Source organism: Cebus imitator, unplaced genomic scaffold, assembly GCF_001604975.1.
Source record: "Cebus imitator isolate Cc_AM_T3 unplaced genomic scaffold, Cebus_imitator-1.0 Scaffold66, whole genome shotgun sequence".
NCBI classification, from domain to species: Eukaryota; Metazoa; Chordata; class Mammalia; order Primates; family Cebidae; genus Cebus; species Cebus imitator.
The window spans coordinates 3,276,185-3,303,450 of NW_016107381.1; the positions used below are offsets into that span (position 1 = coordinate 3,276,185).

The 27,266-nt window shown below is 40.7% G+C and overlaps 1 protein-coding gene and 1 long non-coding RNA gene across 2 annotated transcripts in view; one reads left to right on the forward strand and one right to left on the reverse strand.

Moving 5' to 3' along the window:
* LOC119471608 overlaps nt 1–12,904 on the forward strand; it is a 192,577-nt gene extending 179,673 nt beyond the window's left edge. Inside the window, exon 3 of the long non-coding RNA XR_005200669.1 lies at nt 171–12,904. This is a non-coding gene — a long non-coding RNA (uncharacterized LOC119471608). The remainder of the gene's footprint in view (nt 1–170) is intronic.
* Nucleotides 1–27,266, reverse strand: part of TRIM44 (tripartite motif containing 44) — a 129,072-nt gene that overhangs the window by 82,781 nt on the left and 19,025 nt on the right. The window contains exon 2 of the mRNA XM_017530507.1: nt 22,888–22,965. Within this exon, the coding sequence (XP_017385996.1) occupies nt 22,888–22,965 (78 nt within the window). The remainder of the gene's footprint in view (nt 1–22,887; nt 22,966–27,266) is intronic.

Here is a 27,266-nt window from a genome sequence, read left to right on the forward strand (position 1 = left end):
TTTAGTAGAGACGGGGTTTCACCATGTTGACCAGGATGGTCTCGATCTCTTGACCTTGTGATCCACCCGCCTCGGCCTCCCAAAGTGCTGGGATTACAGGCTTGAGCCACCGCGCCCGGCCCCCTAATGTGCTTCTTAAATTTGACATAACTTCTTTATTTTTCTTATAGTTTGGCACCAAGCAGTTCTGCTAACTAAGGAGTCTGCTTCATTAACAATAAACATTCTTGCTTCTATGCATTGATTTCTTCCTTCTTTTGGCGATACATGGATACACAACTACATACTCCCAAGGCAGATAAATTTGCCTTGACTTGAACAGGTAACAGATCTATGCTGAACTACTGCCAGTTACTCTGCTGCCAGGAAAGACCCACAGAGGGAGTGAGCCAACAAGCCACACCAAGGGATCCCAAAAGTGGAGACTGAACTCAATTTATTTGTAAGTCATTATCATTCAAACAGGTATCAATGGCCCTTTAAAACATGCAATTGGTGTCACTATTCCTAGGAAGTGTTATGACCAAAGCATACAGGTGGCTTATTTTTCTCTGCAAGGCTTGGAAGGTTTCCTGAACTTTGTGGGGAGGAAGGTGACCTAACATACCCTTGCCCTTCTGCTGGGCGTAGTGGTTATTCTCTGGACTGCAGGCTAACAGCAGCCACCATTTATAGGATGCTGTATTCTGCACCTTTTTTGTGACAGGATCTCACTACGTTGCCCAGGCTGGAGTGCACTGTAGTACAGTCAAGAGATATTCCCACCTCAGACTCCCAAGTAGCTAGGTCTATAGGCGTGTCCCTCCATGTCTGGCTAATTTTTTTAATTTTTAGTAGAGATGGGGGTCTCCTTCTGTACTTGGCACTTTAAATGGATTATCTTGAGGAAGGAGATAATCCTCAAGCTTCTAAGAGCGCTTTCCCCTAGACTTCTACATTGCATTTCAATAGGAGAAATAAAGGCTCGCAGGCCTGGGTGACACCCTTAATCGCACTCCTATAGATCGCAGGCATGGTATGGAGGAATCTTTCTGGAAGGCACTGTTTTTACATAAACACGATCACACCCCCACCTAAGTCATGTACCCCATGCCTACTTAATGGATCAAGACGCTTTCACATGTAGTTTCTAGAGTTGTAAGCCCAAGACCCTTTCACATGTAAATCTAGAGTTGTAAGCCTTTAAAAGGGCAGGTATTTTCTGTGTTAGGGGAGCTCAGCCGTTAGGTATCTATGCTGCTGCAGCTCCCAGCCAAATAAAACATCACTTCCTTCCCAGTTTGGTGTCCAAGAGGTTTGTTTCATGCCCTTTCCTGCTTCATTATTTGGTTCCCTGACCGAGAAGTGAGTTTCGGTTGGTGGCCAGCTGACACAGCCTTTCAGGCGGTTTTGCCTTGCCCTGTGAAGCATCCCTGTGGGGGACTGTAACCCACTTAGGCAACGCAATTCCTGAGAGTACTACCGGGCAGGTATTGGGGCCGGTGGAAAGCCTCGCCAGAGCAGAGCAGTAGAGTTCTCGCAGTGTGGATCCACCCAGTGGCTGAACAACAAGAAGGAATGGGTGCCTGGAGTGTCTGGATGACAGAAACATGGTAGGATTGATCCTAGGAAACGTGCCCACCTCCTTTAGGTGGAAGCGTGGCCTGATCACCCATGTGTGCTGGATTTGGCACTCTTGAACTCGGCTCTCACTCTCTCTCTTTCTATAACTAACCTTGGAAGTTTTGCTTTTGATTTCAATTTAGGTGGAGGGAGGAGTACGATTGTGTGAGTGATTGGAGGGGTCCAACTGGACTTGCCACCCGTGAAATGTGGGGGCTGCAGGCCCGTTAGAGAGGGCCCAAAGCTCCGAGCGAATTGTGGGATAGGTTGGGATTAGGGGTAATTGCATATGGCTAGATGGAGGTGCCCTCATAATCTAGACATTGTGAGGGGAGTAACGAGCTCTCCAATGCCAAGTGGCATCTGAAACATTCCCAAGAGGGAGATGATTCTACCGGCCTGAAGTGAAAGTAAAACAGAGAGTGTGTCAGGTCGTACTGGGTGGGGGAAACTGGGGGAGGAGTGTGATTGTATGAGTGATTGGAGAGGTCCAACTGGACGCACCAGCTGTGAAATGCAGGAGCAGCAGGTCCTTTTGCGAGGTCCTTAAGCTCCAAGTGACTTGTGGGACCAGTTGGGATTAGGGGCGATGTGCATACGGCTAGAAAGAGGTGCCCTTGCAATCTAGGTATTGTGAGGGGAGTAATAAACTTTCCAATGCTAAGCAGCGTCTGAAACACTCCCGAGAGGGAGACAATCCTACTGGCCTGGAGCAAAAGTGAAAAAGAGTTTGTCATGCCATGCTGGGCAGGAGAAACTGAGGGTGGAGTAAAATTCTCTTAACTGTCTGTGAGGACTGTTTTTCTGTGCAAAAACATGGATCACACTCATAGCAAGCCTACTCCTGTAAGGACTGTGCTGAAAAATTTCAAGAAGAGATTTAGTGGGAATTAGGGAGTAACTATGACGCCAGGAAAGCTGAGGACCTCATGTGAGGTAGACTGGCCAGCATTTGGGGTGGGTTGGCCCTCAGAGGAGAGCCTAGACAGGTCTCTTGTCTCCAAAGTATGGCATAAGGTTACATGCAGCAAGCCAGGATACCCTGATCAATTTCCGTACATATATTCATGTCTGCAGCTTGTACTAAAACCCCCACAGTGGCTGAGAGGACAGGCAGCAACCGTACTGATAGCAAAGGGACAGGCAGCTAGGGAAATATCCTGCTCCACCCCCCAAGGGACACAGACTCCTAATGTCCTGGCAGATCCAGCTGCAGAGGAGTCTTTGCCGATGATAACCCCTCCCCCTGGTCTGGAGAAAGAACTCCTCACCCCTGGGCCTGAAACCTCAGCACCCCTGCCAGAATTGCATGCCCCTAAACAGCCCAGGATAGACAAGAGAGAATGTGGGGGGACTCCTCCCACAGCCGCCCACTTCCTGGGAGGAAGTCCTCCTACAATAGCCTGCCTGTGACCCAAGGCAGGGGTACAGATGCCTTTAAGAGGGCAGAGGTATATGGGAATGGATGAGGATGGCCACATGGTGGAAAGGCGTGTTTTTACATACCTGCCGTTCACCTCAGCTAATCTTATCAACTGGAAAAATAACACCCCATCTTACAACAAGAAGCCACAAACTCTCATTGACCTATTGCAAACTATCATCCAAACTCATAACCCCACTTGGGCTGACTGCCACCAGCTACTTATGTATCTTTTTAACATGGATGAAAGGTGGAGAGTACGCCAAGCTGCTTCCAAATGGTTGTGGCGGAGTATGTTCCAGCAGATTACCAGAGCCCCAAGAGTATGTCAGGGTCCAGTCACCGCACACTGACCCCCAGTGGGATCCAAACACCCAAGAGGACATGCAAAGGCTAATCTGGCACAGAGAAGCCTCACTAGAAGGACTGAAAACGGGGCCCAGAAAGCTACAAACATCAATAAAGTCTCTGAGGTTATTCAAGGGAAAGAGAAAAGCCCAGCATAGCTCTATGAGAGGCTGTATGAAGCATATCGCATGTATACTCCTTTCGATCCTGAGAGCCCCGAAAACCAATGCATACGGAAAATATGGCATTAGTCAGTTAGTGTGTAGAAGACATTAGGCGAAAGGTACAGAAGCAGGCAGGATTTGCAGGCGTGAATACTTCACCATTCTAGGAAATAACTAACCAGGTGTTTGTGAACAGAGATGCAGTAAGCCGTAGGGAAAGCTGTAGAGAAAATGAGCATCAAACTCGATGCAGCACTGACTTGATAGCTGCCGCTATTAGAGGAGCGCCCCCAGAAGGGCGGGGAAAGGGGGGCTCCTGGAGGGCTGCCCAGTCTAATCGCCTGCACCTGCAGCATAACCAGTATGCGTACTGTAGGGGAGTGGGACACTGGAAGGACAAGTTCCCCCAGTTGACAGGAAAACAGGGAGATCTTGAGCACGAGGCTTTAGATAAAAGTGAAGGAGCTCTGTTCAATCTAATGGAAGGGCCACTGGACTGAAGGGGGCCAGGCTCAATTGCCCCCAAATAGCCCATGGTCAAGATGACAGTCCTGTAATCCCCCCTATCAAAGGAAACAGCCAATATTGTTGGAGCTACTGAAGTGTCAGAGAAACAGTCTTTCTGTTTGCCTTGGACTTGTGAGGTGGAGGGGCACGAGGTGATTCACCAGTTCTTATACATGCCCTATTGCCCTTTGCCCCTGCTAGGAAGGGATCTGCTCAGTAAGCTACGGGCAGCCATCACCTTCACCAAGAGTGGCTCTTTATGGCTGGCATTGCCTAAAACTGGAGTCATAATGGCCTTCAGGGTGCGTCATGAAGAAGTATGGAGGCTCTTCTTAACCAAACCAGACCAGGAGATAGAACCCACATTAGCAAAACGATGGCCTAAGGTCTTGGCAGAAGACAATCCACCAGGGCTGGCAATCAGCCAGGCCCCTGTGCTCATTGAAGTCAAGCCTGCGGTTCAGCCGGTTAGGCAAAAGCAAGATCCAGTTCCCTGGGAGGCCCTAGAAGGCATGCAGGTCCACCTAAAACACTTAAAGGACTACGGAATTATAGTTCCTTGCCAGTCTCCATGGAACACCCCCGACTTGCCTGTTCCTAAACCAAGGACCAAAGACTATAGGCCAGTGCAGGACCTGTGTTTGGTTAATGGACTTAAAGGATGCTTTCTTTATCATTGGACTGGCCTCAGAGGGTCAAAAACTATTTGCTTTTCAATGGAAAAATCCAGAAACAGGTGTAACCACTTAGTACACCTGGACCTGGCTACTACCCCCAGTGGTTCAAGAACTCTCTCACCATCATTGGGAAGGCATTAGCCCATGACCTCCAGAAGTTTCCTGCTAAGGGCTTAGGCTGCGTGCTGCTCCAATATGCTAATGGCCTTTTACTGGCACACTCCACGGCAGTTGGGTATGCTAAAGGAACAAATGCCTTACTTTGGCACCTGGAGGACTGTTGGTATAAAGTGTCTAAAAAGAAAGCCCAGATTTGCTGACAGCAAGTTTGATATCCGGGGTTCACCATCCAGCAGGGAGAGCACAGCCTAGGAGCAGAGAGGAAACAAGTCATTTGCAACCTGCCAGGACCCGAAATTAGAAGGCAGGTGAGAGAGTTCCTGGAGCCATGGGTTTCTGTAAACTGTGGATTCCAAACTTCAAGGTACTAGCCAAACCCCTTTATGAAGTCACTGAGTGGGGACAAATAAAGAGGGACAGATCCAGCTGCCAGATGGAACAGTAGCAGTGCCACAGCTATTGGGGGCTGCAGTTGTACAGGCCGTACACAAAACCACTCAATTAGGTCAAGAGTCACTTGAGAAGTTGTTAGGCCAGTATTTTTACATTGCACGCTTACAGCCCTGACCAAAACTGTGGCGCAGCAATGCATTACATGTCGGCACCACAATGTGAGGCAAGGTCCAACTATTGCCCCTGGCATCCAAGCTACGGCGCAGCTCCATTTGAAGATCTCCAGGTAGATTTCACTGAAATGCCCAAGTGTGGGGGGCATAAGTATTTGTTTGTCCTGGTGCGCACAGACTCTGGGTGGGTAGAAGCCTTCTGGACTAGGACTGAAAAGGCCCATGAAGTAACCCGTGTGCTTCTTCGAGATCTCATCCCTAAGTTTGGACTGCCACTGTGCACTGGCTCAGACAACGGACCAGCATTTGTGGCAGATTTGGTCCGGAAAACAGTGATGGCATTGGGTACTACTTGGAAGCTGCACGCTTTACCAACCACAGAGTCCCGGAAAGGTGGAGTGGATGAACCGGACCATTAAGAATAGCTTAGGGAACATGTGTCAGGAAACAAGATTAAAGTGGGTGCAGGCACTTCCCTCAGTGTTATTCAAAATCAGATGTACTCTTTCTAAGAAGACAGGATATTTCCCCTATGAAGTCTTATATCATAGGCCCCCTCCTATACTGCGGGCACTCCCAGGAACTCCTCGGGAGTGGGGAGAAATTGAGCTAGGATGACAGCTACAAGCTGTAGGAAAAATCACTCAGGACATTTCAACCTGGGTAAATGAAAGAGGCCCTGTAAGCTTATTCTCCCTGGTTCACCCTTTCTCAACAGGTGATCGCATGTGGATAAAAGACTGGAATGTAGTCCCTCTGAAGCCACGGTGGAAAGGACCCCAGACCATGATCCTGACCACTCTCACAGCCATAAAGGTAGAGGGAATCCCAGCCTGGATCCACCACAGCCGTGAAACCTGCAGCAACTTGGGAAGGTAGACCTAGACCCAGACAACAACTGCAGAATCACCTTAAGGAGGACAACCATCCTTGCTCCAGCCACATCCTGGAGGCTGGCTGGTCCACGCATGGCCAAAGCATAAGGAAATTCATTGTGGGACTTATTCTCCTTAAAAATTTGGATTTACATAGTAGGGATATTAACTGACTTCGGAGAATGTTAGTGTGTGTACCAGGTTACTGAGGTAGGAAGGAAAGTTGCTGTCCTTTTGTTCTACAGTTATTATCAATGTGCAGGGACACAAAAAGGAACCTGTTTATATAATGGTACTCAGTAAAAGGTGTGTAGCCCAGGGGATGGACAACCTGATATCTGCTACGATCCATCAGAACCCCTATGCATACAACTTTTGAAATTAAACTCCTAACAGGGCAATGGAACAGCCCTACTAAGTTAATAGCTAAAATACAGGATCAGGAAAATGAGAATGAGAGTAAGAATGAGAACTCTCACTAATGTTATAGGTGAGATTCTCAAAGTTGGGAGTGAGGAAGGAGACCCTTAATCCTCTTAAGCTTCTAAGAGCCCTTCCCCCTAGACTTCTACATTGCATTTCAATAGGAGAAATAAAGGCCTGAAGACCTGGGCTCCACCCTTAATCGCACTCCTATAGACCGCAAGCATGGTATGGAGGAATCTTTCTGGAAGGTGTTGTTTTTACTTAAACATGATCACACCCCCACCTAAGTCACATGCCCCACACCTACTTAATGGATCAATACCTTTTAACATTGTAATTTCTAAAGTTGTAAGCCCAAGACCCTTTCATATGTAATTTCTAGAGTTGTAAGCCTTTTAAAAGGCAGGGATTTTCTGTGTTAGGGGAGCTCAGCTGTTAGGCATCTATACCTCCACAGTCCTGGCAGAATAAATCATCACTTCCTTCCCAGTTTGGTGTTCGAGAGGTTTGTTTTGCGACCTTTCCTGCTCCCATCCCACTTAGTTTTCCTAACAGCCTATGAAATATGTACTATTATTCCCTATTTTGGTACTGAAAAAAAACAAAATATCTCAGAAATGAAGAGATTAAGCACAGGATTTGCCCAAGGTCAGACAGCTATCAATGCTGGAGCTGATGGGGCAATTCCCCAGCCTGAACTTTTAATAATTGTAGTATACTACCTCCTCCTGCCAGAGGCTAACATCAGGTTTTCAACTCTCATCCCTGTCAGGAAAAGGAAAAAGAAAATTAATATTCACTGCTGACGCTTCAAGCGAAAGGTTGAAAAAAGTGATTCAGGCAGTAATCTCATTCTCAACAGTTTTATAGAGATATAATTCATGTATTTTATAATTCACCCATTTAAAGTACACAATTTTGTGGTTTGTAGTATATTCACAGAGTTGTGCAACCATCACCACCATTGGTTTTAAAATATTTTCATTATCCTCAAAAGAAACCCCATCGCTATTAGCCATCATCCCCCATTCCTCCATCTTCCTCAGTCCCACACAGTATTGACTCTACTTTCTATGTCTATATATTTGCCTATTCCAAACTTTCATATAGATAGAATCATATATTTGGTCTTTTGTGAATAACTTCTTTCAGTGACTACTGATGGGGTTCAAGATAGGCTACCCCAAAATATGACTATAGGAGGCAGAATATGCCACCCCAAAATATGCATCTTTAGCATTAGAATTGTTTCAAGTTGATTATTTGGAGAAACTGCAAATACAGGAGAAACACTGAAAACAAGAGAAGTTACCCTTTTGTAAAATAAATTTACATCTGTAAAGGAAATCTCCATTTGCAGGGGTGTCTCCCTCTCTATAGCAGGAAGAGAAGGATGACTCTCAATCATTAGAAACTCTTTTATGTTATAAATGGAGAAGGCACCAACTTAAATCTGCATAACAAACTTTACCTTTGTTTACTATGCTTTTCCTGGGTTTCTCCCCATAACTAGCCTTCCCTTCCATGCTATTTATGCCTGAACTCAAAGCCACTTCTTTGGGATTTACTTATATTCCCTTAGGTATCCCATGCACATATGAGGTATATATGTTAATAAACTTCTGTTATTCTCTTGATAATCTGTCTTTGTTAAAAGGGTCTGTCTCAACTAAGAACTCTCAAGGGTAGAGAGGAAAATTATTTTTCAGGATCCCAGTTTTCTAAATTTGGGTTCAAAGATGGAACTGGATTCAAATGATAAAATTATATCCATTTATAAGAGATAACATTAAGTGAAAAAAGTAATATACAAAACTCTCTCTATATATATAGTTAAAACAAACTAAATATAGCCCAAGAAGGACTCTGTACTTCTATATTTGAGTCCTTATGGATGAACTGTAACCTAACTTAATAGGTAGACAAGATTGAAAACTTAGGAGTATGCACCTATAACAATCGCTGAGTCTTGGCCAATCCCAGCAGCCATACTTCAACCAGTCATACACTACTGAGGGTTCACGCTGTGTTCAAATAAGACAAATGTTGTACCAATCCAGCTGTTTCTGTACCTCACTTCTGATTTCTGTATATCACTTAACTTTTTTTTTGGTCTATAAATTTGTTCTGACCACAAGGCATCCCTGGAGTGTTTGAATCTACTGTGATTCTGGGGGCTGCCGGATTCACAAATCATTCATTGTTCAATTAGACTCCTTTAAATTTGATTCAGCTGAAGTTTTTGTTTAAACAAATGGTGTTCAGAAGTGGAGTCTAAAGTACAGCTTCTAACGACCCCCAGGAGTGCTGAGTGAACAAGTAAGGTGCCTGCAGGACCCACCTGTGTCCTTTAATCTCTCAGAGGGGCTGGGGAGCATTAAGTATTTTCTTGGATTTCAGAACCCCACGGATTTGCGTTTTCAGCTCTCCGAGTTTCTTTGAGAGCAAATTTCTGATCCAAACTAGGTTTGGAAGTCATGACAGAAACTGGGCTGGGTCCAGAAATGGATTTGATCCGGTAACTAACTGGCTGGGATCCAGTTAGAGGCCTCTTACATCTGACTGGGTCAGAAAGAAACTGACAGCAAATGGTAATATTTTAGGGGTATAAAATTTGGCTCTTAAAGATTTGCAAGGATTTTTTTTTCAACCCCTTTGTTTCATTTTTCTTGCCCACTTAGGTAGGAAAAATCATTGGCTAAGTTAATCAAGGGAATCTGAGAGCAAAGCCAATGTTTTATGTAAAGATGGGATCTTTAATTTCTGAAAAACTGAGTTCCTTCTGGCTTATACATTAGGCACAGGAGGCAGCAAAGTCTTACAGAAAATGGCGAAATCTTAGTAAAGGTAACTTACAGTAGAACATTCTGAATAAACAACAATGCACTGAACTGCATTTACAAATGAGAGCCCCCCAAAATTATATCTGCTATTCTTTCAGCTTAGTTACTATCCTGATCCAAAGGAAACAGACCACAGCACCAATTGGCTCACTTTGGATAAGTAATGGGGTACATTTTAACTGAGTAAAAGATGGGATTGCAGTAGAGTTCCTTCCCTCAGTAAAGTCCTTCTTGGTTGAAAATGGAATAAAGGTGACAGGGTCCAACCAGGGGTAAGTTTGAGGCTTGCCAGTTCAATATTGGGTGCCAGGCAGAGTGGCTAATGTCTAGGTTTAGTCACACGTATTTTGCTCTGGCCAGAATGAAAAATGTTAATTGGGTTATGCCATGTAACCCCTTAGGTGGCAACCTGTAAAACTGAGAGGCTTTTGCCTAAGGAACAAAAAATATGATTTTCCTTTATGATGCGGCTTGGCCCCCAGGGTTATAGTGTGGCAAGCAGGGTCACTAGGGCCTCTCTGGGAAAAAGAACCCAGAAGTCTGGCCTGCCGGCAAAAGGGTTAACAATTTCTTACCAGTCAGACTCTGACCTTTCTCTTTCCGTGCAAACTCGTTAAATGAATTGTAAAAGTTACTGTTTATCTCCTCTATAAAGTTTGGATTAATACAAAAAAAGACATCCGAGGCTGGTCTTAAGCTGTAGTGAATCTGGTGGGCTTTGCGTCTTTCTGTATTGTTCTGTCATAAAGAGGGGTACCTCAGGCTAAAATGTGTGCCTAGGGCCCCATAAGTCTGCTGTTCAAGACGGCCCAGAAAACTGGTCAGTTATGTCCTTGGAGCTCGACCCTGTAACCACGTGGTGTGCTTTCTCTTTTCAAAATGGCAGCCCAGGTTCAGGGCTCACTTCCTGGCTTAGGGAATGAGTATTTTCTGGTTTGAGATCTGCGTGACCTTAACCATTGATTCTCTTTCCCTCCATGAACCGTCTTAAATTTTCTTTTTCTGAGCACAGAAATTGGCCATTTGGCCTAGCCAAAGTTGGGTAATAAAAGATTTAAAATGACTTTTTTAAAAAAAGTGCTATGGTTAAACGTCAGCTTAATTAAAAGCAGATATTCAAGCTCTAACAGCCTGGGACTCCTTGGGAAAAACAGGGGGTGCCAGAGACCCTGTTTTGGGGGGAAAAAAACAAAACCTATTTTCCTCATGGAACCCCAGGAATTGGAAATGGATAGATCCACCCAAAATCTAAGGCTCTGTTCTCTTTGGGATCCAGGAACTGGTATAAAAATGGGGCCCTTAATTTCTGGAGACCTGTTTTGCCTTCCAGCTGTGCCTGCTTATTACATTGGACCCTAGAAACTACATGCTGTCCTGGCCCTGTTCTTCTAAGGACTCTACCCTAAAGCCAGTAATCCAATTTAAGAAAATTTAAAAACTGGCAAATGAAAAATCTTACAACTACTGGATCCTCTTTGTAGTATATATGTATTGTATATGTAATGTTTATATGAAACAGCTCTAATTAATAGGCTTTAAGAAGAATAAGTGCCTAAATATTTTGTTAGAAAAGTAAAAACTGTAATGTTTTAGTTCATATAACTTTAGTGATCTTTGGGAAACAAAAACTGCTTCCTACACTTTTGAAAATTGTTCAGTTTACCTACTTTGGAGCATTAGATTGTAGATAAGGTCTGGAGACATGTGGAATTAGCCATGCCCCCTAGCTATGCAAAGAAGGTTATAAAGAAATGAGATTTTATATAAGAAAGGATTTTGTATGGGTAATTCTTGTCCTAAAGTAAAATAACTGGTTGTTTAAAAAGAGGGATGTTTAGGATAAGTCAGAAAATCCACGCATGATGCAGATGGCTGTGTTACGTAATCAAAGGATTCACGAAAGGACATTTATGCACCAAAAGCAAAAGTTGCTAAGAGTTACCATTATAACATGTGATTGAGACTACTGAAAAAATAGTTTTACATGCAAGGTGTGTGAGTAGAACGAAATGTGTATTTAGTGAGATTATAAGGCATGGGAATGTAAATTTCTGCCTAGTTTAGAGGGTTAAAGGATTGTTTTAAATTAGATAAGAATAAGCTAAAAGTTTGAACAAGTTGTAAAAGGTTTGTAAAAATTAATCTTGTAAAAAAATTCTGTGTATGAACACACTGACTAAATTTAAAACAGTATTTTCCAGTTTTTTCATAAATTGAATACAGAAATAAAAGCAAAAACAGCGTTTTGTAAAGCACTGATCTGCTCTTTAACAAAAATTTGTAAAGGGCTATAAAAGGTTTATGAGAATCTCACCTTATGGACAAACTGATTAAGATTGGAAAGATATGTCTATAAGATATTATTAAAAATTGGAGTTGATTTGTCTATAAGGTTTTACTAAAAATTAATACTACAGTAATGCAAGAGTGAAATTTGGCTTTCTCTTTTGAACAAGATTTTCATGTAATATTAAAAGATAATGAAAGATTTTTGTTTGCCTTTTAAATAAACTACCAAAAAGGGGTGAGTGGAAAGAGAGAGATTGGAAAGTTAAGTCTTCACTCTATCAATGAGTAAATGTTTTTAGCTTTTAAAAAACTTTTGACTCATCATTTTGGCTAAATGAATGACTTATGGCAACCTAGAATTCTATTTCATAATGTCAAGTGTTTTAAACCTTTAACATATTTGACAGGGTACCAAAATCAAATTTCAGCTTCAAAACTGTCTTTTCTTTCCTCTAACACTGAAATGCTACAGAGGGCCCCTAAAGCATCCAAAAGAGAGGTAAACAGATTTGACATGTTACATGGGAAGCATTATCAAAAAATAAAAAAAAGTTTAATCTTCTTCAGATTGTATTTTAGTGAATGATATTAACATATGTTCCAAAATTGTATGGGATCTCTAAAATTCTAATATGTCTGAGTATGTGCTATCATTCAAAATACTACTATTTTATGTTGTTATTGTAGAACACAGAAATAACCAAATTTCCTTCTCAATTGTGTTTTTATCTATAACTATTTAAAGTCATTTCCACAGTTAATTGCTTAATGCTGATGTAGTTTCTGAAAACTTCACGAGCACACAAAATCCTAGAATATGGTGTCTTTTAGGAGGTTCATCAAAGGATGAAAATGACCCTAAAAAGCACTCCTAAATACAGGTTTCTAATAACTTTAGAATCATATCATTTGAACTGAGTAAGGATTCCTGGAACTTTAATGAAAAGACTGACTGGGTTATAAAACTGCTAACCCAAGCAGAACAAAAATTAATTAAATACCAAGAAAATACTTTGGCTGGGTGCGGTGGCTCACGCCTATAATCCCAGCACTTTGGGAGGCCGAAGCAGGTGGATCACGAGGTCAAGAGATCGAGGACATCCTGGTCAACATGGTGAAACCCCATCTCTACTGAAAATACAAAAATTAGCTGGGCATGGTGGCGCACGCCTGTAGTCCCAGCTACTGGGGAGGCTGAGGCAGGAGAATTGCTTGAACCCAGAAGGCAGAGGTTGTGGTGAGCGGAGATGGCACCATTGCACTCCAGCCTGAGTAACAAGTGTGAAACTCAATCTCAAAAAAAAAAAAAAAAAAAGAAAATGTTTTGCCAGATTTTAATGCAAAATCAGCTGATACCAAAATTGTTTAGATTCACAATTTGAATGAACTCTATGGTCTAAGTCAAATTACCCATGATAACCCATCAGTTATGAGTGCTATGCAATTAGTTTGAAGAAACAACTGGTACTCAGGAGGACATAAGTCTAATGTTAATTAAGCGTGGACTCACGGAGAACCAGGATGGCCACCTTGTCCTTCCTGAGTCCTGAAAGCTTTTGTTATTAAAAGTTCTGTATTCCATGACTTGTCATGGAAAAGGAAAAAATGATCCAAATTGAATATATTGGTGTGGTGACTTACAAATTGCTAAAATAGCTTATAAACAATGTTTGGTTCTATATTCCTGTGAAAAAAAATCAAAGCTTCAGGTACATTTCGTCACCTCATGGGCCATTTAAACATTTTTTTTTTAAAAAATTTCATTCAACTATTATTTTCAATCCATGTTTTCTGGCTGTATAAAAGCTCTCCCATGTGAGAGGGCTAATGTTATAATACTAAGTTATTATCCCACAGTGTATATTCACCAGGTAAAGAAAGCTTTTTATGGTTCACTGAGGATAGTCAACCCCTTCACAATCTAGAGCCTGAAGACTGGATCCTCTAAGAACATCAGAGAAAGACTGTTCTTGCCATCCACATTGCAGCAAAACTTTGGAACCTTGAATTTTTAGTTCATAATCTCACAACTGAGAAGGGTCCTTCCACACTCTTAGACATGTACACCCATTAGAACTCTTAGAGTAAATCTACCCAGGTAATCTCTCCCCAGAAGATGGCATCCTTGATGTGAACAGCTTTTTCCATGATCACAGATCAAGACTTCTACTATCATGAGACTACTAACTATGAATATTTTTTCTTACTTATGCTTCTACGAACAACAGAAATGAAAGTGGGTCTGTTGTGTGCACTTATAGAGTATACTTTTATTTGTGCAGGATTTTGCAGCCAGGCTTACACATGGATAACCTTATATTTCATAAGGCAAAAGATGAAGGCCCAATGTAGGGGAGACATTTTAATGGTACATATGTTGCCTCATTATCAGTCAGAAACAGAACATTAATTCACTCCTCTTAACCTACATCATGAATTAAAAAGAACACTGCGGCTGGGCGCGGTGGCTCATGCCTGTAATCTCAGCACTTTGGGAGGCTGAGGCAGGTGGATCACCTAAGGTTGGGAGTTCAAGACCAGCCTGACCAACATGGAGAAACCCCATTTCTACTAAAAATACAAAATTAGCTGGGCATGGTGGTGCATGTCTGTAATCCCAGCTACTTAGGTGGCTGAGGCAGGAGAACTGCTTGAACCCAGGAGGCGGGGGTTGCAGTAAGCTGAGATCGCAGCATTGTACTCCAACCTGAGCAACAAGAGTGAAACTCTGTCTCAAAAAACAAAAGCATCAACAAAAAAAACACTGCCAGGAAGCTTTCACTCTTCAAGAAGGGCATCATTTGCTAGGTCCTTTGCCCATGGTTTGGAATAAAAAAGGCAATGATTAGAATGAATCCCACATAATCGGCTCTATAGCAGATTCTACTGTAAAGGCTATGGTTACACAACAGACTTTAAATTCTCTTGTGAAAGTTATAGTCAATAATAGAATTGGCTAAACAGAAAAGTATCTGTGTATGCGCAGCTGTTGGCCTATAGAGAAAAGATCTGGTATTATAGAGATTTAGTTGTAGGGAATTAATGAAGAAACTGCTTAGTTAAGTGAGTAGACTCTTTAGCTTTGTTTGTTATATTTGATTTTAGGTGGTTTGCTTTACGGGGACCCTGGGTTAGGAGCATACTCCAAACTCTTGTTATTATCCTTTCAATAGTCATAATAATAGTCTTTCTGGTGCACTCTATTCTTTCAAAGGTTTTAAATGTTTGCATACAGCCATCTCTAGAATGTCAAATGGTCTCTCTTCAACTGGAATGACAAGAGCTGAAGGAAATATTACAGGGCACCATAACCTATGAATGACATGGTGAGACTGGAAACCCAAAATGATGGTAACTGAGAGTGGCACTAAGGTCATAAGTTTTGGTCATGCTCAACTAAGTTAGAACCTGGCTAAAAAGGGGGAGTTTTTTAAATCAAAATTATGGGATGCCATTGTTTTAGACTGAGCTCATGCACTAGGCCCCAACAGACCAAACAAAAATGGAGTCGCTCATGCTAAATGTGACATAATCAAACTAAGGCTTTAAAGAAACATAGATCTTACACCAGAAAAAAACAGGTTTTGTTTTTCTCCTGTAAACAGGACATTCCAGGATAAAGAGGTACCTGCTACTCGGTCCTTGTGCCTATCTTTGCAAGACTCACTGTTCTACTGTTTACCAGTGGGTTTCAAGACCAAATGAAGTACATTTATGATGGTAATACTGACATCAATGACAAAGTTTTAGTCAATCTCTCAAAATTAAGAAAATGACCAAAAGGGGGGAATTGTTAAAGCAAACTAAATACAGCCTGAGAGGGACTCTGTACTTCTGTATTTGAGTCTTCGTGGCTGGACTACAACCTAACTTAATAGGTAGACAAGAATGAAAACCTAACTTAGAAGTATGTGCCTGTTACAATCACTGAGTCTTGGCCAATTCCAGCCCATACTTCAACCAGTTATACAGTACTAAGTGTTCAAACTGTTCAAATAAGGCAAATGCCAATCTGTAACCAATCCAGCTATTTCTGTACCTCACTTTTGATGTCTGCATGTCACTTTACTTTTTTGTCTACCAATTTGTTCTGACCATGAGGCACCCCCGGAGTCTCTCTGAATCTGTTGTGATTCTGGGGGCTGCCCAATTTGCGAATCATTTATTGCTCAATTGAACTCCTTTAAATTTAAATCAGCTGAAGTTTTTCTTTTAATATTATATAATACAGGTTAACCATTCCAAATCCAAAACTCAAAAATGTGAAATGCTCCAAACTCCAAAACTCTTTGAGCACTGACATGATGCTCAAAGGAAATGCTCACTGAGGCATTTCAGATTGCAGATTTTCAGACTAGGGATGCTCAAGTAGTATAATACAAATATTCCAAAATCCAAAATTCAAATACTTCTGGTTCTAAACATTTCAGATAAGGGATACTCAATTTATAATACCATTTTCTTCACAAAAGGCAAAGAACCATAATATTATCCATTTTTTTTCCCATAGGTGTCTCTCACCTCAAAGTATGGTCTCAAAGAATGCATATGGCCATGTGCATGAGAATCATCCTGGTTGCATATTTAAAAAGCATATCTCAGAACCACAAAATTAGACGCTTTGGTGAGGCTCAAGAATCTGCTTTTTTAAAAAAAGAAAAAAAGTGAGTACCCAAAGTTTACAAACCACTGCAGGGATAAAAATAGTGGGTTTTATTTCTTTCTTCTTTATACTTGTCGGTGTCTTCCACATTTTTCTACAGAAAACAAGTACAGATAGTCCCCATATGATGGTTTGACTTATGATTTTTCTGCTTTATGATGGTGCAAACATGCTACACATTCAATAGAAACTGTACTTCAAGTATCTATACAACTATTCTGTTTTTTACTTTAAAAGTATGGTATTCAATGAATTACACGAGCCGATTCAACACTTTGTTATGAAATAGGCTTTGTGTTAGATGATTTTGCCCAACTATAGACTAATGTAAGTGTTCTGCGCACGTTTAAGGTAGGCTAAGCTATGATGCTTAGTAGGCTGGATGTATTAAATGCATTTTTGACATAATATTTTCAACTTATGATGGGTTTATTGGGATGTAATCCCATTGTAAGTCAAGGAGCATCTGAATTTCTTTTATAATTGGGTAGGGGAGGGTGAGAGGCATAAGCTGTTTTGTTTTGATAAAGCCAGGGGAATGGTGAAGGAGAGAAAGAGCTTGCTTCTCCTTTTTCTCTTGCCCAAGTGTCTACAGAGGATAAAAAGGGGCCACATTTACTTCTGGGTGGTTTCCATGCCTCAGAGCTTAGAGCAGGAGTGAGAGAGCACAGGTATTTTTCCTAATTGGTGTCCTCCACTAATCAGGTCAAACTGTGGAAATACTTGCCTCAGTTCTTTATTTAGCTAGGGCTAAATGCTCTGAGCATTATGGCTTTTTTTTTTTTTTTTTTTTTTTTTTTTTTTTTTTTTTTTTTTTTTTTTTTTTTTTTTTTTTTTTTTTTTTTTTCAGGAAGAGCAAGCAAGTTTCCCTCCTGTCTATTAAAAAATACCTTTGCAAGGCAAAGGAGGTTTTTTTGCCATCTCCCCACATTTTCTGTTGGAAAAAGCCATTCTCCAGTCCTAGTTCTCTGGAATTGTGGAGCACTGTGCTGTGGCTGTAGGATCCCAGTAAAGGGAGGTAAAAGAAGTGTGTGAGGGAAAAATAATCAGTTAAGGGTCATATTGCTAGGGATGCCAGGGAATATATACATTTATTTACCCATATATTCAATAATACAGTATGGATGAAGAACATGAAATAAGACAAACCTCAAGTTAAGCCCTGGTCCCATCACTAACTAGCAAGCTATTTAACCCAACTAAGTCTCAAAATATTCATCCACAAAACAAGATAAATACTTATTTTTATAGGGTTGCTCTAATAGATAATACATATCAATTACTATGTGCCAGGCTCCATGCTAATAAGGGCTGAAGATCCAGAGATAAAATAAATATAACTCAGGACCTCCAAAATTCCCTACTTACAACTTTTTAAATTACAAGTACAGAAATAGGTCAATAATTCTAATAACTCATCAACCAAAGGAACACTCCTGTATGTAACAACTTGATAGCTGAGGCATCTCAATTCTCTGCTTTGGCTGGTTGGATAAACAGTGCCCCAGGGAATACTTCTTTTTTGGCATGGGGCAAGGATTAAGATGATGCCTGGCTTGATCTTTGTGAATAATAGGACACAATAACAAGAATTTCAAATTAGGTTTTGCTTATATTCATCACTACCTGTACATTTGAAATTTATATTTTTTGACAAGAATCTGATTACCATGGAAGAGTGAAGAACTGGGCTGTGTTTCATGCCAATTATATCAGCTATGAAAAATGATTGCAAAGTTATTTTGCAATTATAAAATGCTACATAAATGCCGAAATAAAAAAAGAAAACCATTCTTGGATTTATTTAACTAATTTCACGTTGTTAGATAATTTTTTGGTTTCACACTTCAGTAAGAATACCTCTAGAGGATAGAGGAAACAAAAGGGAAAAAAAAACCCTGCTGTTTTAGGAAGACTTGGGTATGATCAGATCCTATGTTTAATCCCATTCCAGTCACAGAATAATGTGAGCCACTTGGCCCAAGTTTTAAGATGCTTCCTTTTTGAGAATATAAGATTAGTATGAAATCAAGACACACAACTGTGTTGTTAACTGTTTACTTCAAGCACACCAGTTATAGGAAACAATGAACAGTGCATATCACAGGGAAAGAAAAGCAATCAATACACAATAGAGAGAAAGTGGCTGTTATTAACTGTATAATAAGAGGTTAGTTTGATTGGGCTTAGCATGTTGTACTTTTGGTTCAGTGCTTTCTGAGGACTGGGCAGGGGACGGAAGGAATGGGAATCAATGTGTTTTCTAAGCCTAGGTTACCTCTGAGTAAACTGTGAAAGATAGCTGCACAGTCACTACAAAGGAAAGTTGTGAAGAAAAAGAACTAAGAAAGCTTTAAATTTCTTAAAAATCCAAGTATAGACACATATATATACACACACACCTGACTGATTACATTTTAAAATCTCCCTAAAGCCTAGCATAAATGTAAGCAATTTACAGATAAAAATCCTGTTTGTGCAATAGGTGTTTCAGCAAAGTATGGCTGGAGAAAAAAAATGTTTGCAAACTGAATCAAGTCAAACACATTAGGACAACTAATGTAAAAAACCACTTCCTATTAATCCTTTTGACAAACTGAAGATTATTTGTTATTAAAAGTAATCTTCTTCCATGATATAAACGGTTCTAGGTGCCAAGAAGTATGCATTCTTTAAAACAGGGTTCGACGCAGCAACATCCATGCGCAAAAACTGTTTGGTCCTGTGCCCTATTTCTGAACCATCACTAGCTCTGATTCTTCTCAGGCTCACTCACAATGGCTGGTTGTTCCTGATTTTCCTCTGGTTTTAGAACTCAGCTTACACCTCAACAATGGCAGGGAGCTTTGATCATCCTCCTAAACCCTGATCAAAACCCATTTCCCTCCTTTGGGCTTTGCTATTGTTGGAAGTGACAGTGTAAGCAGTCCTGTCCTTTTAGCCTCAGCTGACTTCCCAATCCACCTCTTTTTTCCCTCCCTGTTCCTTTGCTACCTCTGCTCAACTTGTTTGTTTCACAAGCCTAGATTTTTATCTACTTTTTTTTTTTTCAAAGTTGAAATCACCTGGACTTATTTCTAGGGGCTCTTCTATTTGTTCAAAGGAGAAAAAAAAAAATCATTAACAAGCACGGAGGAAAATAGCTAAGGTATAGTACAGAGGTTCTCAAAGCGTGGTACCTGAACTAGCAACATCAGCATCACTTGATAATTTGATAGAAATGAAAATTCTCTAGTTACCCCAGGCCAACTGAATCAAAAACTCTGGAGGTAGCCCAGCACTCTGTATTTTAATACATATTCTGGGCAATTTTCATGTACACTAAAGTTTAAGGACCTCTGGGTCTGAAAGAAAAGATGTCTGACAAATGCTTTGGATAAAATGAGGCATCTCATTAAAAAGAATCAAGTCTATATTATTGACAGAGAAGAATATCTAGGATATTCTACATAAAGGAAAAAGCAATTGTAAACCCACAGGTATAATTCTGTAAAAAAATTTTGAAAATGTATTTCTACAAGGAAAAGTGTCTAGAAGGTTACATACTAAATAGTTAACAGTGGCTAACTTGGGGGAGATTTATTCTACTTTTTCTTTATGAATATCTATATTTTTAAGTCTATAAACATGTATTATTTTATAATTTTAAAAAAATGATTAATCCAGGCATCTTCTACTGATCCCTAGCAAAACTCAGAGGTAAAAATTAACTCATTCCCCACTAGGCTTCAGTGTCTGGACTAATCAAGCTTTGTGATGCTTTAGAGAATTCTAGAGGAAGTGAGGCAGAGATAGTGCTCAGTCCTCCATGACTCAATCAGTGCTTCTATGTAAAGCCTCTGCACCAGGAAATGACAAAAGTCACAAAGCCTAAGAGATTTTTGCCCTTGTTAAATAGGCCAACTCAAAAAGGGCATGGTCGGGCTCTGTGGGAAAACAGAAAAGCCAGAAAACTTTGGCTGTCTTGGAAGATGCCAATTTATTTCTAGGAAAATCTTCTTTGTTGCAGAAATTATATATTTAAGTGACCCATTTTTTACCCCCATTGCTGACATGGCAGTCATTCTACAATTAGGTTCATCCTTCTTCAAACTGGCTCCAAGTACATATAGCATATGTTTGTGGTAGACTAAGAAGAGGCTTGAAAATAAAATAGGTTGGTAGTAAATGACCCACGGCAAAAGAAAGAATAGGTGAAAGAGAGGTGCAGGTATACACATATACCCAAGATCAAGTCAGGTCCTTACAAATATCCTTTACCTTATGATGCATCAAGGGAAAACACTGACACTTCCAGGGATTCCTCTCATACAACCACTCAATCCTTTCACTTCTGGCAAGCTTTCCATCAGAAGCACTATATGCATTCATAAAGGCTCCCAAAGTACTTTACCTGTATTATTGGCGTACACAGAGAACACGCAGTGTGATTTGTACGCATCCTCTCCCTCTTCACTGCCCTGCTAATTATAAATTTGGCAGAAACAGAATACAGTTGTCTCCCGCAGAACAGGAGTTGCCCCAGAAACCAGAGAAACTTGGTAAGAAAAGCTTTCAGTACTTTTAATAAGTGGTTCATCCTAACTAAAGGAAAAACTTTTATCAAGGGTCCTCCTACTTTGAGCTACGAAAGATGATAAAGGTTACCCCAATTTTTTCTATCTACCAAGATACACTCTACTTCTGGAACCCTAACTACACCAGAAGACAAGAGATCTTACTCATGTCCCCAATATTTTCATCACCATATGAAATTTATTTTTGTGGCTGCAGCTAGCTTTTGAAGACTTTACCACTGTCTGTGGCCCTGCCACGCATTGTGTTTCAGTTTAGAAAACTGCAGCACAATGTGATTCTGTGGCAAAAAGGAGATAAACTCCAGTGCTTGGTTTGCAGCACGACATAAAATAAAGAGTACAGGCACTGGAGTCAGAGTTTGAATTTCACCTCTATATTATATTAGTATTGGGCAGATGAGTCTACCTCTCTAAGTCTCAGGGTTCTTATCAATAAATTAGGAATAAATGCTACTTTACAGTGTTGTCAAAATAATTAAGGTATTTAAGGGGAGCGTGGGAATGAGAATTTGGCATTTAATGGGTACAGAATTTCAGTTAAGGATAATAAAAAGTTCTGGAGGTGGACAGCGGTGATGGTTGTACAACAAAGTGTGGCCAGCTACGGTGGCTCATGCTCATAATCCCAGCTCTTTGGAAGACTGAAGCAGGCAGATCACTTGAGGTCAAGAGTACAAGACTAGCCTGGCCAACATAGCGAAACCCTGTCTCTACTAAAAATACAAAAACAGCCGGGTGTGGTGTATGTGCCTGGAATCCCAGCCACTCAGGAGGCTACGGCAGGAGAATGGCTTGAACATGGGAGGCGGAGGATGCAGTGAGCTGAGATCATGCCACTGCACTCCAGCCTAGGCAAAAGAGTGAGACTCTGTCTCAAAAAAACAAAAAACAAACAAACAAAAAAGCCAAAGTGAATGTACTCAATGCCATTGAACTGCAATTTTTTATATATATTTTGTACAATTACGTAAGAGTCCTAGCAAAGTGCCTGGATCTCAGTAGATACTCAAGAAATGCTAGTCCCATTCCTCTTAAAAAAAAGAAAAGAAAAAATAAAGGACCTACAGTAAAATAAAATAAAATCATGCTCCTTTCCCTATTTGTGAAAAACTCTGATTCTAAGGCAAAGCCTGCTGGCCCCAATACCAGGTAGTGCCACAATAAGTGTCTGGGTAGGAAGGAGAAGGGAGTCTGTGTTAGTCACAGTCCCTCCAGCATGTTCAGTTCCCAGTTTACTTCCACCCTGTTACCATGTCTCCCAGAATATCAACCTTCTAGACCCTAACATATTAAAAAAAAAAAAAAAAAAAAAAATGGCTGGTACACTGAAACCAGTTCCCAAACCAGACTCCAGATCATGAGGAAAAAAGTATTCTGAGTGGCAGCTGGCTCCTGGAAGCAGTAGAGAGATAAGACGCTAGTGCTGAACCCAACTAGATAAGTCTGGATCCTATTCCAGTCCCTGGCATTAAGATGATCAGTATTTCTCTCAGATGCCTTTGGCTGCATTTAATGGACACAGAGGACCAAAGTCTCAAAGAACCCTGGTAAAGGAAGATTAAAAATGCACTTGTCTGCAGTTCAGGGAAAACAATTAATGATTATGTGTCATAAGTCATAAAATAAAGAAGGGGAAAAATAGATAACTTATCTTTAGGCATATTAGGACACTGTTTCTGATGGACAGGCTTAATTAAATCTTAACGCGGTGTTCAGAAAGATGATCATTAATGCCCCACAAATTTAGCTCAGGGAGAATAAAATGCTTGGGGTGTCAACACCCAATCAATTCCAAAACAATACTTACTTTAGGGTCTGAGCTCTTGAACTTCAACCTTTCCACCAATTCGATCATAGCCGCCTTCAGTCCACCTGAGTCTTTGCTCTAGAAGAAAGAAAAGTGAGGGGTCACCAGACAGTATTTTGTTACTCTCTCAAACACAAACAGCATTTCAGAGGACAATGAAATAGAAAGCAATTTTTTTCTTGTCAGCCAAGAGAGCTAAACAACTAAGGAGAGGTGCATTTCCCCTCTTCCCCTTCTCTAGGGACAAAGAGAGTCAGGACACAAATTGCCCAGTGACTGGAAGAACTATATGGCATAAAAATTAAATACAATTTGTATATGCTGACTCACTGCTTCATCTCAGGCTCAACTGTGCCAGTGTTCACTGAGGCTCCGTCAAACAGTTCCATACAAGATGTCTATTGTATAGATTAGTAATTTTTATTTTGAACCTTTATGCATCAGATATAGATGTATGCAATATTAAATATACTCATAAAAATTAAAACAAAAAACCAGACTGAAATTTAATTATGAATGGAACTGCAGTGCAGTGATTAAGAACACAGGTTTTTTAACTGGGTATTCTAGCTTGCACCTGTAATTTCAGCTACTCAGGAGGTTGAGGCAGGAACACTGCTTGAGGCCAGGAGTTCAAGACCAAAAATCCCACAAAACTGACAGGTTTTTGAGTCAGACATATATAGTTCCAATTTTGGATTTGCCATTAACTAGTTAATTAGTCTCAGGCAAATTACTAAATTTCTCAAAACCTTCTCCTCCTTCTATAAAATAGGGATAATAAGCTAGGCTATTTTGGGCCTAATTAAAACAATGTTATAAAAGGTATTAGCACAGTATGTGGCACACAGTGAGTGCTCAAAAATCTCACATGCTATTACTATTCTTACAGTATAATGATTTAGAGTAGTGCAGTAAAGTAAAAGACTAATGTGAGCCCCAAATGCAAGCATATGTATATAATTTTATAGTAGCCACAATTAAAAAGTAAAATTGATTTTGACATATTTTACTTAGTATATTCAAAATATCATTACAACATGTAATTTCAACATGAGATTTTCCTTTTCATGCTAGGTCACTGAATCTAATATTTCACAATTACAGCCCAATCAATTTAAACCAGCCACATTACAAGTGCTCCAAAGCCATATGTGACTAGTGACTACTATATTGGTCAGTATAGATTCTGAGTACTAATGGCCCTAGTGTCATTAGTCACACACTAACTGTGTGACCTTAGGCAAGTTACTTAGCCTCTTGATGACTCAATTTCTTTATCTGTAAAATGGAACTAATAACAGTATCTATTTCACAGGACTATAGTAAAATTAAATTAGTTAAGGTATGCCAAGGTGCTCAGAACAAAGCCTAGCACATGATAGACACAAAAGGAAGTATGAAACAGTTTTATTATTGCCTCGCTCATGATGTTTTCAGTTCCTTAAGGGTAAGAAGCATATGTTTTATATCTCTGTATCTCTTATGCCCAGCATCTAGAAGTTATAAAAAGTCTGAACAAATCAATGAATGAACATATAACCTTAAGACATGAATGCCCTAATAATAATACATTACACTGTATATAGGACAATCTAAAATCACAGAAATTCATTTATTTTCTTATCTCGACAGCTCTATGAGATAGGCAGGACCATTCATGTTACCAATGAGGGAAAGGAAGCACGAAGAGGTAAAATCACCATCATTTGTATAGGGGAAGGGACAATAAAGAAGCACAAGAATAAACAGACACTGCAAATAGCTCTTACTCAAAATTGGCCTCTGGATCAGTGATAACATACCTTCCAAATTTACAGAACTAATTTCAATTCCTCTGAAATAGGAAATACCAAATAAGATTCCATTATATAAATTATAAGATATTAAAGGAAAACTCAGACATAACATGCCTATGACCAATATCTACTTTAAATGTGCTCTCCAAACACAGCTTAGATCACATTTCTGTTTTAGCAGTGGTTCTAAATTTTAATAAGTTCTATTTTTTAAAATGATGGTTTACAACTTGCCTAATTCCTCCACTAATTTTAGTCTTTAATCTCTGTAGTCTCACAGCAGACAGTTTAGGAAAGGAACCTAGAAGTCACATACCACGGAGCGGATGAGACCTGAAGTGCCTAAAAAAGGGTTAAGTTGCCAGACACAATCCTGCTTTTACGAGATGATCAGACAATAAAGGCTGTCTGGTGATATCATTCCTCTAACCTGCTTCTCATTGGCTGAACAAGCAGGTCACTTGTCCCTGGAAAGCTCTCTTTCCCCACATCCCAGCTGCCAGCGCCCATTTTAAGCTCTTCGGCAAGAGCCCTGATATATTATGACTTTACCCCGGCTCTAGGGAACAGAAAGGAATGCACAAATTGTGCCTTAAAACCTTCAGAAAAGAATAAAACGACAACGAAGGAATGCCTAAGAAGCAGACAGCCTGTCTGCAGGCAGATGTGCCTCGGGTAAATGCATAAGGGAACCCTAGTCTCCTTTCATAAAAATTCAGTGTGTCAACAGATTCCTTCCTCCTTTTTACAAAGCACCAGCAGTATCGCCTAACCAGGGAAAAGACAGAGGAGAGGAACCCTAAATGAGCCTCCCTTAAGGAAACTCACCTGTTCCATCTCCCCAACTCACTCTCTGTGAATTATTCACAAAGATTAACTGGGCTCTACGGTGAGCCTGCCATACTCAGTCTCTAAATGAGTGGTGAAGAAAACCTTTCCCAAAGGCTTTTTTAAAAACCATAAAATAAGCAGCTGGTCAGAAGGAAGAGGCTCCTCTGGGCAGACCTGACCCTGACAGCTGCAGAGCTGGGGCAAGAGTCCAAATGAAGGACTCTGGCCCCAATCCACTCCCACCACTTTCCCCACATTCCAGTCCCTTCCTGCACCCCATGGAGCCTTATGCACAGGTGTTCAAGCTAGCATGTCCAAGCTGAGAGTACCCCTCTTGGTCACCCCTGATACATATGTGGGACCTAGGGATACACGTGTCAGAGGCCCATCAGGCAGATGGGCTCAGGAAGAGGCTCTGCCTGCCCTGCAAGCAAGCTCAGGCCATTTTACCAGGTAATTCTTAGGTAGCTAGGTACTTGAAGAGTGGTATGGACGTGCACAGTCATGGTTACAGGAGGCGTCTTCAAAAGCATGGGACATAGCCCAATTACTGAGGCAGGAGAATCACTTGAGCCCAGGAGGCAGAGGCTGCAGTGAGCCAAGAACGTGCTGCTGCCCTCCAGACTGGGTGACAGAGCAAGACTCCATCTCCAAAAAAAAAGCATGGGAGACAGGTCAGGTGCATGGGGTTGTTTGCGTTTAAGGGTGGTGGTATCTGAGTCTGCATTTAAGGGTGGTGGTATCTGAGTCTGAGTATTCCCAAACCATAGAATAGTACCATGTTTTGGTTGGTTGTTGAGGACAGCCAATAGTCAAAAGATAGCCAGACAAGAGATTATACCCTCATATGTTCCCTAGTTAGGGAACTAGTGAACAGAACAGCTAGTGGAACAGAAGAGCTGCCTCTGAATTATGAGTTCTAATTGAGAAATGAACCAGGACAATAAAAAAAGGCCAGCCAATTCTAACCTTACAGACATTCGGTTCCATAGTAAAAATGATTATCAATCCTTGTGGCGCACACCATGACTAGCAAATTAGCAGGATTCTCCTGCTATCCGTACTTCTCTACCTCCATCCCACCCAATGCATTCCAAGAACACAGGAGTTCAATGGGAGCATATCTTGTTTACATACCTTGTTCCTCCCCTAAGAAAGTGTAGAATAAAAAGAGACAAGTGCTACATTGTGACACCCACCACTCAGAATTTGATTAATCTGTAGAAGCCTAGGATGCTTCACAAAAGCCAGCTCCTAGGAATGAATCATAATAAAACCAAAGAAAGGACACAACGGTGTACATGTGAAGGTATTCTTTAGTCTCCAAAGCACTTTCTTATGCTCTTTCATTGGCATTTCACAATAACCCTAAAAAGCAGTGTATTCTCACTTTACAGCTGAGAAAAATGGCTGGTGAAAATCAAATGAATCAAAAAATCAGAGAGCTTATACTCTTTCACTGGCATTTCACAGTAACACAATAACTGAAAGGTAGTGTATTCTCACTTCACAATAGACAAAAATGGCACGGTGGAAGACAATGGCCCCAAAATGAGAGATGGTCAATGACAAAACCAGGATCAGAAAGATCTAAATGAAAAAGACTTATAACATATACAATCGAAGACACTGGTATCAAGAATATACAAAAAACACATAAAGAATTTCTATGGATCAGTAAGAAAAATCCAAATAAACCCAAAAGAAATCCCCCCCAAAACATGAACAGATAAAACGAGACCCTGTCTC